Below are 19,362 nucleotides of genomic sequence, written 5' to 3' on the forward strand. Positions count from 1 at the left end.
CAACGCGCCAACTTGGTGAAGACTAGTGTTTTGTCAGAGTAAATGTGAGCAATTATTGGATTGTGTGAATGCTAAACATGAAGTCACGCTCTGTGTGATAATAGAGAAGAGTGATTTTATACAGATGGTTAACCTCCTGGGATGTAGCTAGAGTGGCGGTGGAAAAAGTAAGAGATGCATTTTTGTATGATGGATACGAGTGCATCTCAGGCGTGGCTGGGGTTTGAATTGGGCAGCTTGTGGCCATCCAGTATGGAGTGATATTGCCGCAAAGAAGTAGCCAAATGCATGTGCTATACTAAGCTTGTGCATAGCACTACATTGTGCAACATGCATTTTTCAACACAGGACATTTTTAATCACTATAAAAACTAGAAAGTCTCACTTTCTCCATACCAGATCCTGAAGTTCCTTTTGCTAAAATTGCTTCCATATTCACTAAATTGCTATGCTCACCAAATTCATATTTCCGTACTCTCTGTGTTGGACTTGCCATATGGGATACTGGGCAGCCCTCCAGAGGATGGGGCTCAGAGGCTGCTTTCACGGCTTCATGAACCGAAGAATCAATAGCCCAGTCAACGCTCTGCAATTCTGTAGATGCTGGCTCTACATCATAGGCCGACATTTTCAACCTGTGCTCGTAGTGTCCGTATTTGTCCCTCCCTCCCTTGCCATTTCTTTGCCCTCTACAGAGCAGCTTAGCCTTCATACGAGGCACGTGATGGTGAGATGTTAGCACCTACTTACCACTTGAGGTTCAAACTCCGTCAGCAACACATAGGTATCCCCGAATTGAATGGTGATGTTCTTGGTAGAGTAGGAACCAGCCAGCAACTTGGAAGCGACGCTTGTTGCCCCCACAGCGAATGGAGGGTTCTCTGCAGACTGAGGATGGACAAGAAAGTACAGGGTTTATAAATCTGCTTCTCAGAAACTCACTCATGCACTTAGAGCTCTAAACTGGCAAAAAAAGAATGGCAGGTGGCATCAGGAAAATACAGGGGCATGGGGACTCTTACATGATCAGGCAAGGCTGAAATTGAGAAACAGGCCTTTAACTCACGTATAACTCCTGAACCAAGGATCTGGACTACTAAATAAACCCCAGACATTGCGTTTAAGGATTACCAAGAGCATACTGTTCTTCGATGGTTCGAGCTGCGTGCGCTAACATCTTTAGGGTCACACTCTGTTGAGTTTTACTAACCACACAACGACTGTTGTCTATACTGCCATAAGTGGCATTTTCAGCCAAGTTTGCTGTTAATTGCAAGTTATGGCTAAACGTTGGTTGAAAACACAAAATCAGTAAATGATCCTTTTTTAAATATGTTTCCTTTGTGCTTGATTAGATAGAAAACATAATTTTTCATATATGTGTTATGGGATCTCGCACGTGTGAAGATTTTCCACATTTTATAAATATCAGAGGGGATCCTATGGTGAGGAATGAAAGCTCACCCTCAGATATGCTTCACAGTAGTCCACACTATCTTGGTCTGGAAGCCCGCGAGTAGTGTGGGGTGTGGCTCGGCCTTAGTCGCTTATCGAAAGTGCTTGTACTTTCAAGAAGGATAACTTTTATAGCACTTAAATACTTCATGATTTGCTGACAGAGACAAGAACAGCAGTTCCTTAGCCTAAGAAATGTACCTCTAGAGGTATGGGAACAAACTCCACTAGCAGCCTATGTCCTGTGCCACTTCCAGGACCAGGGCTTAGTCCAAAGGGGGCCTCAGGTAGAAGAGGGTGCCAACTTGAAGGATTAAACTGTTCTCCCAACTGCACCCTACAGTCAGGAGGTATGTCAGTTATTGATGACACGCATCATGACCTCAAGTGATTTGGTAGAGTATATTCGTATGATAAAGTCCCTTCATATTTACTTATGACTATGAAGCAGGATTGCTTCGGCACTGCCACCTACCATCTTGATTCAGAGCGCAAACTCTTTTCCCATAAAGGCAGCTTGGATCTGCAGTATGTTGCTTGATGTGAGCACAAAAAAATAGGATGTGGCATAGCCATGAAACATCATGACAAAGCCTACTTACCGCCTTGGAACCAGCCTACCATCATGGCCTCATGGAAACTGTGAAGGTGAACTTACCATAACGAGCATCATTGTACAGTCGACTGTGGGGAACTTCTTCCAGACCTTGTCAAAGAGGATGAACTGGGATTCGCCATAGGCATTGCAGACTGAAGTGCAGGCATTGCGGGTGCACTCAAAGCGTCCATCCTTGCATGTGCTGAAAGATGAAGGGTGGCAGCATTAGCAGTATCCTGTTGCTTCTCTCTAAAAGCTGGTGCAGCACTGCTTTGGGTTCCTTGACTGCACCAACAGCACCCACGCGGTTACTGAGCAGGGGCATTCTAAGATCAGTGCTTTGCTTTCCAATGAACATGGCCACCTTCTCAACTAAAACAAATGGGGCTCAAATAGTTTTTTGTCTAGGCGGAAGCATCAAGATCCAGTTTATCATAAACTAACCTAAAAAGGAACTTAAAGATGTATTAAACAAACTGTGCTGCTGAAAAGGTGGGAAGTTTGGTAAAGGGTTAGTCGCACGCAAGGTGAGACTGACCCCTACCTGCCTTTCGGAGGCTCACTCTGGATATCCCTACACACCTGTTCGTGCCTTTCACTGCCCTCAAAGGTATTTTTCTTCTCTTGCAATCACAACCTTTCAAGTACAGATTGGTTTCCTTCTGAAAAGTCACAGATGCTGGAGAGGTAAATTAATTAAACTAAAATATCAATATTTGTGGAGGGAACCTTTGGAAAGAAAACATTAGTACAGCTGGCCTCTTCATCTTTGAGAGGCGTAAGCTCAATATTGAAGAGCCTCATTTTAAACTGCATACTTCTGTAAAAATGTTCCATGTCTGGCCAAGCTAAGAAAAGAGGCCCAGAATTACGAACCTATTAAACAGTTGTGAAAACTCCCTTTGAGACTGACTCCTTCTCTTTTATGAATGTAAAAAAATATATATGTTAGGGTCCAGTCAGTGGTCTAGGAGATCACATCAAACCTTTAACAAGCTTTTCTTTAAAAATAAAGTATTTTTTTAAACAGCCCGGTTTCCTTTAACGAAAACAGTTTGCATTTTAAAAATGTTGACTTTATTTAAAGGCAGTCACAGTCATGTTGGTCTGCTGAGCCTCACAGTCCACCATGCCTGTGATTGCAACTAATCAGAATGAGTTACAATTTTCAATCTATCTCATTACTATTCATGAGGTAGGTTGGATTACAGCCCACTCCGAAATGGCGTTTTAAGAACAGCCCTTTTTGTACATGGGTCGTTTGGTAAAATTATTTAATGGTTTCAATTTGCAACTAGTTGTTTGCAATCAGTATTTCAACATCAGACTAAAAATCCAGCAGATAACTAAAGGGCTTATTTACAAGCCCATTGCCCAGCCTGTGCATCACTTTTTTTGACACACCGACGGCGCGGTGTGCCTGCCCTATTTTACAAGGTAACGTAAAGCCACCCTGCATGGTTTTTTATGGCCATGTGAATATGGCCCCCTTTCATGCATTACTCTGTGTGAAAGGGGCATTTCATGGGTGTTGCTGTGGGTGTTCCCGCGCAAAGTCCATGGACGAGACACATTTCCAGATTTACAAGGTTTTGTAAACCTGGGAATGTGTCAGATTCCTCTGCCTCTTCAGGGGAGGCGTATGGGAGCCTCAAAGAGGAGAAATACCTTTATTTCTCCTTGTTTTTCCTTTTTCTATGTGTGCTGCATTATGTGTGCTGCATTATGCAGCACATATAAAAAGAGGAAAATAGGAAAGATCTCTTATGATTGTTTTTGTGCAGAAAGGTGGCCCTTCCTGCACAAAAATAATCACCCCCTACAATGCAGACACCCTTGCACTATGGCGGAAGGGTGCCTGCATTGCACACGGCAGCCCATTGTGCACCAGCACTGGGGAAAAGGATAGGAATGAGCCTTATCTTGTAGATACAGCGCATTCCTGTCCTTTTATTTTGATGCACAGCAGGAAGGCTTGCTGCACTGCCATGCGCCAAAATATTGTAAATGAGGTCCTTACTATTAAAGCTGTGTGGTTTATTGCTTACTCATGTGCTTTCTACCTCATTGACCTTTTATTTACAAACATCTATTTTGTTTTTTACTGCATTGCTCAATAATTATCAATTGATGTTCATGTCTTGTAGCATGCCCAGCTTGAGACCTGATCTGTACTGTCTGGAGATATGTGAAGAAGGCATCCTGACCTATCTATCAGTGAAGGAAACTGTAAGGCCAGTGGATTCAGTACAAAGTATGCAGGGGCATCACTTCCTTACCAGGCATTGCAGTCCTGCACCATAGTTTCTCCTGGATTGTACTTGTCTCCTCCATGGATGCATTTGCATTCAGAAATAGAGACACATTGGTCCTCGTCGTCTCTGTAACTCCTGCAGCACAAAAGGCATGAAAAGAACAGTTATTGCAATTGAGTATTTATTGGTAACCAGCCAAAAACACCTACAACCAAACCCAACGAGATAGGATGACTCAGCCATCTTTCTTGCAATGGCTTGGCCAATCTGTGCCCAACGTACATACGATCATGGTACAAGAGGTAAAGTAGAATGGCTAACCAAGAGTATTCCTCTTTTGCTTAGACTCGCTGGATTGCCCTGCCAAAGGATTCTGGTCAGATTATCTTTCACCACTTTCTGCAAGACTTTTAGGACACTTCTATTCAGAACATTTCCATTAAAAGAGCCGATGTGTTTGAAATCCCTGATACAGCTCCTCCTTACTAGGTGTTCCTCGTTTTCCAGTTCATATGTTTTATCTGGTACATATAAAGCGCCCTGTAACAGCTTGGTAAAGACATACTTATAAAATATACCAATAAATAAAAAAATAATAACAATAAGTGGTGTTAAAAACTTCCGACATTGACGGCCTTATCACTTAGCCACCTACCTACCACGGTAGACCTGTCTGTCTTTCCTCCCTTCTATTGCTTCATTTCTGTCTCAAGTCTTCTCGAGCTGTTACCCCTCTTGGCGTTAGAGTCTTCGAGTTTGACTGTTTTTTGCTCATTTGGAATGAATGTGTGTTAGTGCCCACCTGTCTCTTTTCCTAAGGTCACAGGTGAATGTCTTACAGGGGAATTCGGAGTATTGCATGGTAGACAGGTGACTTAGAAACCTGAATGGGCTAGGGAAGAACCTATGACATCTTAGCCTCCGCCCTGCTCTCTGAAGCACCAGCTTACCAGCGAATACCAAATGTAGAGACCGGATCACCTCTGAGTAGGTATGAAACTCACCATTTACAGGCAGTGGTTCAGCTATTTACTGAAGTGGAGTATATATTTCCAATCCAGTAACCTGTTTTTCTCTTCTCAGTCGCTGTGTACTTCATCAAAGCTTGTCGTTCAGCAATGTTCAACATTAGGTAATGATGGCCAGAGCCATGCTAGATGCTCACGATATCCACATAACATCAATTTAAAGATAAAGAAATCTAAACAATATTTATATTGAGAAATGATCCTGATCCTGGTGAACCAGCAATGGACCACCGTGTGCTAACTATTGAGAGAACTCTCAAGATTCAGGACTATTGAGCTTAGTTCAACCACATGGGCTTTCAGTCCAAACACCCTACATATTAAACGCGAGCAGGTCCACTAGGTCGGATTCTATATACCCAAGCATGTCTCAGCATATTAGAATTGCAGGACTGCAGGATGGACTATAAACATCCAAATTGAGAAGAACCACACCGATCTCTTTTGCAACTCATAGCTTAAGCCAACAGTGCTTAGATCTACAACCACATTGCGTCATCGAACGGATTCTCATGCTGATCTTTCTTAAAATATTAAATTATTTCAGCTCCAGAATGAATATCTTTTACATATATCACACAGTGTCTGGTCATAAGCTATTGCATTGGCTCGAGGTGTTCAATGAACAGTAAAACAGACTCAGCGTGGGTGTCAATTAGTGGTATCCAGACGTAGCATATAGCATGCCAAGCTGGCTCATTAGGACCCAGGCCACTACCATTGCTGGCCACTCAGAGGTTGTGAAGGCAGGGGAAGGAACAAAAAATACACACTGATCTTTACCAGCTCCTCAGGTCAACAGGAGTGCATGAAGGGGCTGGGGGGGGGGTCACTCTGTGGTTTAATCTTGGAGCAAAGTGTGTAGGATATGAATTCCACTGCCCCTGGCATTTTAGTGCATTGAAAACCTGCCGTCTGAGATAAAGAGAAGCCATTTTCTGAGAAAGGCATTAAGGTGCACCAGAGAGGTACTGAGGGTAGTCTATCCAGTAATGAAGGCTCATCACAGATACAGCTAAGCTCTGTCCTGGAGGCACTTGACTTTAGAAGTATCTCTGCTTAGTGGTCCTTTCTTGTGAGATGCAAACACAGTTCTGCTCTTTCCATTTCAAGTCGTTACATTTTGGTTCTGTGTTACCTTCTGATTATGTGATACTTTTCTAGCTAGTTGCCTGGTGTACAGTGCTGCAGGCCTGGACGTTAAAGCAGAAAAAGTGAATGGGGGAACTTCCCGTACATTGGGTGTTCCTTGAGTACCCCTCACTCTTATTAGCTCGTATGATGCTTACCCATAGGGGCAGATGCAGCCTGGCACACACTCAGCAGGGCAGGCTTGATCTATCATTTCCAGGTTCAAGCAGCTCTTTTCACAAGACTTTCCAACACCATTTGAACAGTCACTGTAGACCTCACCATCGGGACATGCTTCTATTACTGGAAAAGAAAACAAACATGTTTCAGATCACCAACATCATCAGCATCGAGTTATATTTCTCTCAGCGGGGTAGAGGTTGAGCATTTACCCTTTATTTGGAGGGTCTAATCAAGCACTAGAGCCCCATCGCACCTTTATACTGTTTGGAAATGGAGGACAGCAGGTTGTAACTCTGGTATTTTCCCATCTTCCTCCCTATATTACAGCTTGCATTAGACGCATCCCAACTCTCGCCCAAACCTCTCACCAATCCCATATTAAGGCCTTCCAATTTTTGAGACTGCTGCAGTTGGATTGTAAAGTACCTAAATGCAGATCTAAATTCAAAATGTTTTCTAAGATTGGTGCAGCCTTCTTATTTCTTAGAGAACTGCAATATATGTATGAATGCGTCCGAAGAATAAGGTAGCCTCTTCCTGAAAAAATGGAATTAAATGTAAACTAGAATGTGACCAAATGTGTGTGCATCAATTCATGAGGCTTAGAATTAAGAAGCATCCAAGGATCCTACCTGCAAAATTCCTGTTCCCAAAGAGCTAGCAGGGATCGATAGGATCAGACTGCTCTCCTTAAGGGACAGCAATGGCTACAAGCTTTCCGTACCTTTTCAGCCAACAGTGGTATATTGAGACTATGTCCAAGCAAAATCCCCATTATGCCGTCATAATTTCATGTACATTTGGTAATTTCATGTTTCTCTAGTTGTGTGAAATTCCAGAAATTGTGCAATTGCACCACATCATGTAACTAAATGCCATTTGTGGCCAAGATTTAGCGCAACCACACGAGGGCAACCAATACGCGAATGGCTGCTGTTTGTGGCACATGTGCCTTTTGATCAATTTGTTTTTGCATCTAGTGCATCTTCCTGCCCTAAATGGACGCCAAGACACATTTCACATTAAAAGATAGCACCAAATGCTGGTTTTGTATTTTGCTTAATTTTGCATAATTTTGCATAATGGGCTCAAAATGTGATGTAATTTCGCAAATGTAATTTACGTGAATTTCACACACTCTTAATTGAGATATTATCCTCAATAAAACAACCTCCTTTCCTAGGTTTACAAGCACAGCCATAAATAATCCTTTGTGTATTATTTGAAAAATAGTTATTTTTTATGTTTTCATTCTTGCAGTAATTCTTGTTTTGCTGCGTAATTGCCCTCAACATAAAAATCAAGGTTCAAAAGGGAACATTTAAAAAAATTTTTTAATATAGTTATTAAGTTATAGAAATAATGCTAGTACATTTTTTATTTTAGATGAATACATAGTGTAGCTAAACAAAACATGGGATTAAAAATTGCTATTTAATTGGGCAAAGAATAATGTCATAAAAAATGGTTATGTATGTGATAGTTGTAAATCGTGAACCTGCCTCTTTGAACAAATGTGTTTCGGTTGGATAAGCAGGAGGAGGGCCTGTCAAGAATGTTGCAAGTGAATCCCGTTCGAGATTTCAGGGTGCGAGGGTGGGATCATCGTCGGAATTTTTAATTACAAAATTATTAAAGGTATCTTCTAGAATGGAAAAATTAATCATCATGAATAGATTTGCTTCTCTTGGTACTGTGGAAATTCCTGCCCTAAAGGAAACCGTTGGGATTTTTCTCTAGGCATGAATGTGGGAAGCAAACAAGGTCTCATTTTTATGGCGTGATTTATTCGACTGGTCTAATTGGTGTAGTGAGTTTATTTTAAATCTACCTTGTTTTGTTTATTTGTTGACCTCTTTCTGCATTGGAGATGTCACTTATTTTTTTTTATTCTTCCCCCAGCTTTTTAGGTTTCGACCTGGCGAAGGCACGTAGTGCCCCGCCCAGGGCGAAATCTTGAGTTACACTATGGATGTTCGTCCCGCCTCTGTTTCCCATTGGCTAGCTCCATAAATGGACGCTAGACATTGGCAAACAGAGGCGTCCGTCATCCTGCGAGGCGACTCGTGGGCGTTTCTGAGACTTTTACTCATCCGGCCCCTTTTGTCACGTCAGTCTGGCGGTGGGCGGGGTTTATTTTTTTTGCTCGTCGAGGTTTGTTTTGGCCATTCCGCGGCCGACCTAAGTCCAGGTGAGTTGATTTCAGCCTCCATTCCCGTAACGTAATGCACTGCATAAAACGAGACATCGTAATTAAAATCGGGTCGGCTCGGTTAAGATTACACTGCGAAGTCGATTTTTTTTTTTAACAAAAGCTCTCTCTCAAAGTCGAGTGTTCCCGTCGGTCGCTCCCCCCCTCCCGCTCTCCGTGTGCCCGTTCCCGCCCCTGCCCCTCCCCTCCCGCTCTCCGTGTGCCTGTTCCCGCACCACTTGTAAATGCTTGTTTGCTATGTGCTGCAACAGGCACACCTCCGGCCACACCTGTTTACCTAGGGACGCTTTAATTAGCTTTTTGTTCCTCCACAGACTTGTTCTAAGTTAATGCTCCAGTCGGCTGAAATTTATTTTGGGCCCCTTTCTGCTAGCAAGGCCTCGAGGGATTGCGCCTCAAAAGTGGCCTGGGCGTATTTGAAGAGTGGCTATTAACCCCTTTGATGGAACTGGGTAGTGCATATTTTACTCCCGTTTCAGCCCCCCCTCCCACTGTCCGTGAGCCCGTCCCCCCCCTCCCGCTGTCCGTGAGCCCGTCTCCCCCCCTCCCGCTGTCCGTGAGCCCGTCCCCCCTCCCTGAGCCGAAAAGGTTAATTCGCTTTAATTTACAAAATCCGCAAGACCGTTGAGATTACTGTTGTGCATTGAACTATCAGAACTACAGTCAAACAAAAGGAGGATTATACCGTACTGTTAGATTGGGGTTAAACATTGAGAAGGACGTTTTTGACAAAATTGCATTGGTCTGTACTTTGTTATAATTTATATAAGCTAAGCCTCTTGGCTTTATGAATGCTTACTAGAAATGCATAAGGCGAACGGAGGAGCAGTGGGTCGTAGAGTGCTACATGGGCTTAGGGTTCGGAGGCAGAGTGGAACACGGGTCTGTGGGAGTCAGACTGGTCTTTCCATAATTTGTAGGCGATGGGGGAAACTACGATAATTAGGCAATCCCTGCCGATGTCCGCAGGGGACAACGGCATTACGTGACTCTGCTGCCAAGCCTCCCACCCGCCAATGCCTTCAGTGCTCGTCCTTTAAACCAGTTCTGTCATAGCATAGATCTCATTTACGTACTCCCAGCATTCTCTCCCTTGTGCCCCTTGTAACATTTTATTACCTTTGCTTTCTAGTATAAACGCAGCTGCGCTTGGCTTGCCACGTCAGTGATAGCAAGTTTATCGTTTACTGAACCCCATAATTGCAAAAAAATAGACGTATTTTGGATGCCCGCCGAGGTAGTTCGGCATTTCAAGTCAGACAGTGTACCTACCCACGCTTCTTCGAAGATGTGGGGTAATTGGGGGGAAACACGAAGATCTGTTTTAGTAGCCACGGCATGTTATGTGGTGTCGTGATTGTGAGACCGCTCAACTGGGATGAAGAGTGTGTCAGTAAAAGGGGAGTGGACTATGCATTTCTAGGCGTGGCTTAAACACATAAATTACATTTCTTTGTTTCCTAGTGTGCCACCCAACTATATTTTGGTGTCTCTCTGAGCTTTTTCTGTTATTACATCCAGATCTAACAACATAAAAACTGACAATCACCTAAAACCAGCCAGGCCTATTGGTTTTGACTGTGGTGTCTGTGTGTGCTCTGCAGAGAGGCCAAGGATTGAAGGACTACGTATTCTGTACACCCTTTTGGCCCAATGACAGGCACTGCGAGAAGCTCGCACTTCCTTCAACATCAACTCTAGAACTTTTAATTGTGGCATGTATGAACACCTGGAGTCATTTTAAAGCATGCACTATGAAAGAATAATATGAAATAAGACTAAAATGCAACATATTGGGAATAACTAACTCTGATGGAGTAGAAGAATCAGTAAACTATGTGAAATACAAACTGGAACTAAACCACTCACTGGGATTACCTGAAAAATTATTGCATGAGCCCGTCCCCCCTCCCTGAGCCCGTGTGTAAATGCGTCGTAAATGCTTGTTTCATTTGTTTGTGTTAGGGTTACCAGATGACACCCTGCTATTCTAGCTACCACCGCATTGAAGTCCGGGGTTTTCTTTTTCAGGTCAAGGTTTTCAAGTTTGTTAATGTTCCCGGTCCCAGTGTTGCTGCACGCTCGGCCGTTCCTCAGTTCGGGGGTGCACGGTCTGTACATTATTTGTGTCCATTGAGTAGCTCATGTCCTTGTGGGATTCTTTGTCTAATTTCTGGTCAACGTGGGTTGTAGTCACTTTTCCACACATCGCTTTCTGGCCGTGTTTGTTTGTTGGCGGTGTCTTGCACGCATGCGCGCTCCGTTCTATCTCATGCTACAACACAAAGTGCTTTACAGCTGTGCGTCTGTTTGGTGATCTCTGCTCTTCTGCTGCCTGTCACTTTTTCGACTCTGCCATCTCGTCGTGCTGTCCCACGGGACTTGCGTCCTCTGGGTGAGTTTTATGTTTCTGTGCATATTTCCATTCCTGGTGGGGTTTCAGGCACCTGTTGCTCTGGTATTTGCCTGGCAGCTTTCATTGGTTGATTTCCCCCATTTTGCCCTATTGTTTTCGGTCCTGGCGGATTGCGTGTTTGTGCTTTCTGTTTGTTGGGCTTCTGCGTACTGCTTTTGTTGCAGTTCTTACCTGCTGGATGCTTTGTCTATTTTTGGTGTGCATGTTGGTGTTTTGGTGAGCGGCGACGTAATACCGGTTCTGGTGGCTTTGTGTGCTAATGCTCCCACTGTAAGACCCTGTGTTTGCACTTATGGTTGCGTGTTAGAGCTCCCAGCGGGTCCATTCCGCCTTTCATCCTTCTGAGGTTGATAGCATGGACAGTGGAGGAAAAGGGTTTAAAACCGTGTAATCACATATAGCAGAATGACGTAGGGTATGTAGAGGCAAGTAAAAAAAAATAGAAGTCCCACAAAAATACTCGTAAGCAGTGGTTGGTAATATCAATTTGTATTGTAATTAATCCATACATGACTAGCAAACCTTTCTTACTTATTGTAAACTTGGTTAGGGAGTCCAGAGTGACTGCAGAATGCTAGGGAGTGCTAGGGAGTGCAGAGTGACTAGGGAGTGCTAGGGAGTGCAGAGTGACTAGGGAGTGCAAGGGAGTGCGAGGGAGTGCAAGGGAGTGCTAGGGAGTGCAGAGTGACTAGGGAGTGCAGAGTGACTAGGGAGTGCAGAGTGACCAGGGAGTGCTAGGGAGTGCAGAGTGCTAGGGAGTGCAGAGTGCAAGAGAGTGCAGAGTGACTAGGGAGTGCAGAGTGACTAGGGAGTGCAGAGTGCTAGGGAGTGCAGAGTGCTAGGGAGTGCAGAGTGACTAGGGAGGGCTAGGGAGTGCAGAGTGCTATGCCATTTATTTATCTGTTTTCAAAACCAACACATAAATAAAAATGTTGTCATTTACAATGCTAATAGCTTTAACTTTTCCAAAGGCGAAACCTTTGCATTGTAAATGCTTGTTTATATTTATTTGTAATTGTATTTTTAGACTTCTATCTCGTTTCATTTTATTAGTTGACTTTACCGTACGTCAATAGTGCTTAGCACCATATATGTTTTAAATAAATGAATAAACAGGCACCACTGATAACCAGTTCTCTAGATCTTCCTAACCCCAGCGCTGTCCTGTAACATGATTGTAGATTTTAATGTTCTCATTGAGTTGGATGCCCCAATTAAAACTCCAATTTCTATAAGACAGTTTATGCTCTTTCTCAAACCGTCATTCTGTTCAGTCTACTGCTCCTTCACTATACATACTAAGGTGTATACTACACACAGACCACAGCTGCAACAATCTAAAATAAATCCCATTTAGTTGACTTCCACGATGCAGAAGGTGCCGATGACAGGTTTTAATCCTTACTCAGCTCAACGGTACTCATTTGATCAACTTGGGAAAGAAGTAAGGCTAAGTTGACCCATGGGGGTAGGAGTCTGTGACCGACAGGTTACATGCAGATCTCTTTAAAGGATGCATTAGTCAGCTGCGCTATCTCACTAGCTTACAACCTGCTGACACCAGAGTTAACCTGAGGTGGACAGCACTCATCCAACAACTCAACATTTCTTCCCGGCCAGACTCAACTTACCACTAGGTGTGGGAATATTTTCATCTGAGCACTCCATGATTCTTTGGCAGCCACTAAAGAGAGGAAAGAACAACACGTTTACATTTACTCTAACATTAGATAGATGTCTGGTCCTCTAATCAGTACTATCAAAGCAGCCTCTACAACTACTAGCAAATGCTTCCAGGCCACTGAGTGCTGGAGATAATGATCTGGTAGCACAAACATGTCCACTGTGCCGAAAAATATCTGAATAGAGGTGATTACTCTGTAGGGAACTCAGATTTCATGATGGCCAGACAGACATTAGCAGCATCAGTCTCATATACATTATGCATTTTTTGTATATGTAATTGAAACTACACCACCTCTAGCGGCACTGTAGAGCCACCAAAGTGCTGTTGTTAAGCCCCAGGCTTGGATTTCTAGCATGGATCTGCCCCAATATCCTCTTGGTTTCTAGCAAGATTTCAGATGGGCTTTGGACAGAAGCATAAAGCATCCCCGATTGGTGAATCAATAATACTCTAGAATCTAGATGCAAGGCTTTCCTATGAAAGTCAGCCTAAAAAACAGGAGCTCTCTGTTTTTCTCGTTTTGTAGCCTCTATGGCAAAACAGACCACATTTTTTACAATGTTCTGAATCTGGCACTAACAAAAACGAAGTGTTCCACATAACATCTGGGGACAGGACAATCCATCAGTACTACCCCAGGGGTCTTTGTTGTGGCTAGAAACGGAGACCTTGGCAGAAAGATATATATATATATATATATATGTATATATAGGGCCTGAATGTATCAATTGCACTGACTTATGTCAGGATGTTAATGTGCAAAAAAAAAAAAGGTTTAATTGGTTGATATGATGCTAACTACTTGGAAAAAAGAACAGTTTGGCTAAATTGAAAGCAGAGAACAGAAATAACAAGCATTGGCAAAGTAAATAGTTTTTACCTGTGATTTCGGGGTACTAACCTATTGACTTGCCAATGCATTTTTCAACAAATGGCCACTGGGCGTGTGCAGGCATGGTATCCATTTTGGAATACTTTTTCTTTAGCATTATAAAAAAGCCCTTCAAGATGGCTATGGCTTGTGCACAAGTGGCCATCTTCGAATGGTTAAAAAAAATGCATTCAAAGATGATTACCTGCCTTTATATAAGTAGCTTCATGCATGCAGGCACAGTATGCTTGGAATACCCATATAATTGATGGAGCTCTACTTTGCACATAAAAAGACCTGAGGTAGAAAAGGAATTTGGAGCCGGTAGAAGGAGGAGAAAGATAGAGAGAAAATAGTCCCTAATGCACCACAATGCATGATCATGAGGTCAGCAGAGAAAAAAATCCAAGTTATCCAATCAAAAATAGGAAATCCTAAATACTGCTTTGGTGGAACAGACGTAGGAACAGGGAGAAGAGCTATAGATTCAGAAGCAGATAGTCAAGGAAGCCATTGAATCATGAGCAAGAGCAGACCAAAAAACTATTTTTTATTTATATTGGATACCACAGGTGTATTGCCAACAGACACCTAAAGCGGTCTGGTGGCATGAACTAAAATAATACAAATTCTATACCCTTAAAAAGACAGCAAATTCTTTGAACTTATCCTGCTTTAGTAGATAGGCTATAGGTGACTCAAACCTAGTGAAGCATTCATTATAACTCAAAGGTCACTTGAGTTCTGTTCACCTTGTAGTCACTTTCAAAAAGACAAGCTTACCATTCCTTTCCATTTTGAAACTTGACCATTTCGCCCAGTTTGTAGACGCGATTGTTAGCATAGCAAGGGCACTGGTCACTGAAAGATAGAAAAAAGTAACGCTGAAATAACACTGTGAGGCATGTGACCTTCACTGGGATAAAGAGCCTTCTTAGGCTCCTAATCTTTGCAAGGTTTTAATCCAAAACTCACTCTGACCCCAAATCTCTATATGAGCCTCCTGTGAATATGTAGTCAAAGCGACTGAGTTCTTTCAAATCCCTAAATGTTTCCGTGATAAAATGTGAGCAGAAAGCTGGCTATTTAATTTGAAAACACAATTTTCATGAAATAACAGAATCCTAGATCCTAGAGTGGAGAAGCGTGGCTCAGTGGTTAGATGCGGCAGACCCGGAAGCTGAGATCGACCGTGGACCAGGGTTCAATTCCCCGCCTCGGCGGGTCTCGGGCTCAAAATTCCACGGACTCGACAATTCTCGCTCTGGTGCCTACTCAACTCACGGGGTCACACTCTGCGACTCTGGGCAATAGCTAGCTTAATCTCCACTACGGCCCCTCGCGGCGGGATGCCTGGCTTTCACGTTGTGGACACCCTGCCGGGGTTTCTCACAGGGGAATACCAGGATGGGTTCCCTAAGCAAGCGCCGGGACGCTTACGGGCAGCCGTGCGCTTTACAAGTCCAACACATTTACATTTACATCTTCAAACAGCTGGACCAAAGTCTCTCTAATGATGCAACAACCTGTACTCATCTTCCACTGTCTATTTCAGCCACTATTATACGGAAGGTGAGAACATAGTAGACATGGCAGTAAAGGTACTTTACAAAACCATGAGATACAACATCTGTTACTCCTTCTTACCATTGTTAGTAATGGTGTTGCTCCCTGCTAAGGAAGTGGCAACCTACTGCAAGGGTTTGATTTGAGCACAAAGTATCACACAGTGCATTCAATATTGTGATTGTGGGCACTGCACTGTGCAATGCTAGTGTGCAGCAGATAATCAGGGCACTGGCATAGCTACTCATCCTGAGCTAGATGTGACGTGCAGATAGAATTTGGGTATGATCTTTCTTAAGACCAGGACCTCATAGAGATCCTTTAGGGTTACAAATTTCCACTTACCCATCGACGCAGGTGTCCAGAGTAGAGTCGTAATACTGGTTGGAGGGGCAGACACACACCTCGTTCAGCATGGATTCAGCAGGAAACACAAGAAGTTGGTCAGTGTACTCTCGACAATCTCTATTGGAGAACTCCGACAAAGTGGCCGGGATCAGAGGGTCTTGACAGTTGATTTCTAGATGTAACAATAAATAGAGATATTAGAAGGCAGAATGCTATGCAATAAATGATATATCTAGATGCCTCATCATCAATTTACATTATATTGAAGCAGAGTAAGGGTAATCTACCATGGAACTGATCTTTACAAACACATCAGATCTGTCTGAAACACAGCCAATAAGCCAGTCCCTGAGAGGCAAACAAGAAGTTCGATGAGAACATCAGTGCAGTGAGGTCCAGAAATAGCAGAATTGTGTCATTCCATTGCACATTAATATTCCCTTTACTAATAAACAAAAACACAAGGGTCTCCAGCCAGTACTTAATTGGGGCAGGCCCTCATAGGTGGTGAGCACCAGCATTTGTTGTGGGGAGAGAAAGATAGTAAAACAGTGATACAGAGAGAAAGAAAGAAGCTTAAGATAGAAATGAGTGACACAGGGAGAAATGAGGGATAAGAACAAACCTGAGTAGGAATGGGGCAAAGTGAGAGGAAGTTTAACGTGGTGATAGAGCGATGCATGCTCTACTGGACAGGGTTAGATCACCTGCCCCAGGGTGTTTACCTGTGCTTTGTATAAGTGCTCTTACCACAGTCTGAGAAGGTGGAACGGAAGGGAACAGTGATGCCAGCAAAGCCACAGTGGTAGGCATAGTCTGCCAGCGCAGAACACATGCCACCAAACTCCTCTCCAAAGTAAATGCTTGAGGCGCAGGACTCCTTGTAGCCGGTGATGTCGATGATAGTGCGGCAGTCCGCAAAGATAGACTCATCCAGGTAACCGTCACACTTATCCTTGGCTGACACCATAACGTCTGTGGTAGGGAACACAAGGAAGTAAGTAAGGACAAGCTGCAAGGCCAAAGCAGTACAACTAGCATAGAATTGCAAACCTAAATGAATTATACATTGGATCCTGCCTCAGCAAACAATATTCAGGCTAAAGGTAGTTGTAGATTCAAGGGGGTAGAACAATGTAACACTCCAGGAGGTTGGGTGCAGGAGGAAGGACCCTTCATCCCTGCCCCAGCTTTATGTGTGGTGGCCAAAACGTAGCATTTGGTTAACATTGGTGTGAATGACTTAAGCATGCAGGAAACAGCAAGACCCCCTCACCTCCCTTCACGTGAAGTAGCGGTAGGGGGGATTTGAGTCTTTCTATAAGGTTTTTTGTACAAGAACGTTTCTAATTCTAGGTTTATTCTAGATACTCTCCTTGGTTAAGTCTCTTGAGCACTGAAACACGTGCTAGTACAGAGTCAGTTGTCACTAAGGAAACCGTCAGGCACACCTCTTGTGGTGATAAGTCGAAATATATTTTAACTCGCCCTTTACAGAGCTTCAATAACACACATGAAACTCCAGCCCATTGCGTTAGACACTGAGGTGGAGTTTCATGTGTGTTTTTGAAGATCTATGAAGGGTGTGATAAAATTCTTCTTTGTTGTTGTGTGTTGTGTTCTTTTTATGTTTTCATTGATTTCTTTAGAAAATAAACCACAATTTTACACGTGTATCTCAAATCAAAGGCAAGCGTTATCCCGATGACACCATTCATGAATGCTAGAATAAGCATCACCAAGCAACTCAACTTAGTCAATAAATGAACACATTCATAAGCTATTTCTCAGTTTTTCTTTAGACCTAAACTTCATTTTATGTATGTTGACCTGGTTGTTATTTGAACATATGAATAGAATAATTCGAAGATGAACAGGTTGCGCCCAGCAGACTGCGACTCACCTAGGTCGGGATCCCCTTTGGGCTGCTCTGTGCAGGACTGATCCATCTTCCAAGATACGGAGAACATGGCGGCCACACTCTCCAGCATGCCATTGGAGCTTCTGAAATCATAAGGGTAGGGAACAGTGTCTTTGGTTAACTATCAGGCTGGTGACCCAGTGGAGAAGCAACAAGGCAACAGCAGCTAAGGCACTGAATGCAGAGGCCTAACATTCATGATAAGATGGCCTTGCAGTACCCTAGTGTGAGGAGGGTTCAGTGGGGTTCAAGAGAGCCATCCACTCCGCATCACTGGCACTGAAAGTCAAGCTGCACTTTGTGTACATCAGGTATGTAGTCTCATAGTGCCCATCTGAGGGCAGACTCTCAAAATGAAAGTGCTCCCCCTCCAAATAGTGTGCTTGAGTGAGTGCCACCTCTGGATAGTGCAGAAAGTCTGAAGCTAGACCTGGTGGTTCAGAGGACTAATGCATCAACTCCCGGAATCTGTCTGACCCCAAAGTCCCAAGGTCAAGTCCCATCCCCCTTTCACTCTTCCGAGGTCCATGAAAAGAGTTCCACTGACCTGGGTAACAGATAGCCTCGTCATTCATTGCCAGGATTCCCCAAAGAGTGAATGTGCGTTTTACAGACACGTGTGACTTTCTGAAGTCTTTTATAGTATGGCAGAACTAATGCACCCTTTATGTGAAGGAACAGTCACTGCCTTGGAATAATGTACCACAACCAAAGCATCAATAGACAATATGCTAGAAGAAATATACAAGGCGGAGAAATGCAATCTTTCACTTGGCTTTTAGAATGAAGGCCATCCCAGGCAAGTGAGTGAAATAATGCAGCATTAGATATTATTCGAGAACCAATTTGTGGTTGTGATAGGGTGCCAGAACTAATGTTATGTTATGTTATGTTATTTTAATTTATTGTGCGCACAGCTACTCCAGCCAAGGAGCGTCCCGGCGCATAGACAAGGAGGAACATAACACAGCAGGAAAAGATAAGACATAATGGGGGCAGCTAAAACAAAAAAGTTTTTATTGCTCTCCGAAAGGTCATAAGGTCCTCTAACAAACGGATTTCAACTGGGAGAGAATTCCAAGTTAATGCAGCTTTTACACTGAAGGAGCGACCCCCCATGCGGCTGAGCCTGAATCTAGGGACTACAGCAAGAGCCTGGCCCTGAGAGCGGAGGGTGCGAGTGGGGACATAGAAAGAAAGACAGCTGGACAAGATTTCAGGGCCTATACCTCTCAAGATCTTAATGGTCAAACAGAGGACCTTAAAGAGGATGCGCTTCCTCACTGGAAGCCAATGTAGGGAGCGAAGGACACTCGCCACCGGGCAAAATCTGGGCAGGCCGACAATTGCTCTAGCCGCAGCGTTTTGAACCCGTTGCAGGCGAGTTAACTCAGCCTGGTTGGCCCCAACCAGAAGAGAGCTAGCGTAATCCAGGCGAGAGATGATGGTTGCCTGGATCACCAGCTGTCTGGTTGGGGCATCAAAAAATGTAAGTACTGGTCTTAAGCCTCTCAACAGACCGAAACAACAGGCTGCTGTTTTTTTAGTATGTAGTACAAAGGTAAGGCCCGCGTCCAGCCAAACCCCCAGATTTTTCACCTCCGACACCGGGGTCGGAGTTGGTCCCAGCTCTGGAGGCCACCATTGGTCACCCCACAGCTCCACTCCCCTTCCGACAATCATTACTTCCG

At 43.7% G+C, this 19,362-nt stretch overlaps 1 protein-coding gene across 1 annotated transcript in view; it reads right to left on the bottom strand.

Annotated features, from left to right (window-relative positions):
- LOC144769584 (uncharacterized) overlaps window positions 1-19,362 on the bottom strand; it is a 334,720-nt gene that overhangs the window by 276,683 nt on the left and 38,675 nt on the right. Inside the window, exons 12-20 of the mRNA XM_078653744.1 lie at window positions 17,654-17,754; window positions 16,501-16,725; window positions 15,748-15,922; window positions 14,620-14,697; window positions 12,910-12,962; window positions 6,626-6,770; window positions 4,333-4,443; window positions 2,114-2,255; window positions 751-888 (exon numbers count right to left, since the gene is read on the bottom strand). Of these exons, the coding sequence (XP_078509870.1) occupies window positions 751-888; window positions 2,114-2,255; window positions 4,333-4,443; window positions 6,626-6,770; window positions 12,910-12,962; window positions 14,620-14,697; window positions 15,748-15,922; window positions 16,501-16,725; window positions 17,654-17,754 (1,168 nt within the window). The remainder of the gene's footprint in view (window positions 1-750; window positions 889-2,113; window positions 2,256-4,332; window positions 4,444-6,625; window positions 6,771-12,909; window positions 12,963-14,619; window positions 14,698-15,747; window positions 15,923-16,500; window positions 16,726-17,653; window positions 17,755-19,362) is intronic.

Source organism: Lissotriton helveticus, chromosome 7, assembly GCF_964261635.1.
Source record: "Lissotriton helveticus chromosome 7, aLisHel1.1, whole genome shotgun sequence".
NCBI lineage: Eukaryota > Metazoa > Chordata > Amphibia > Caudata > Salamandridae > Lissotriton > Lissotriton helveticus.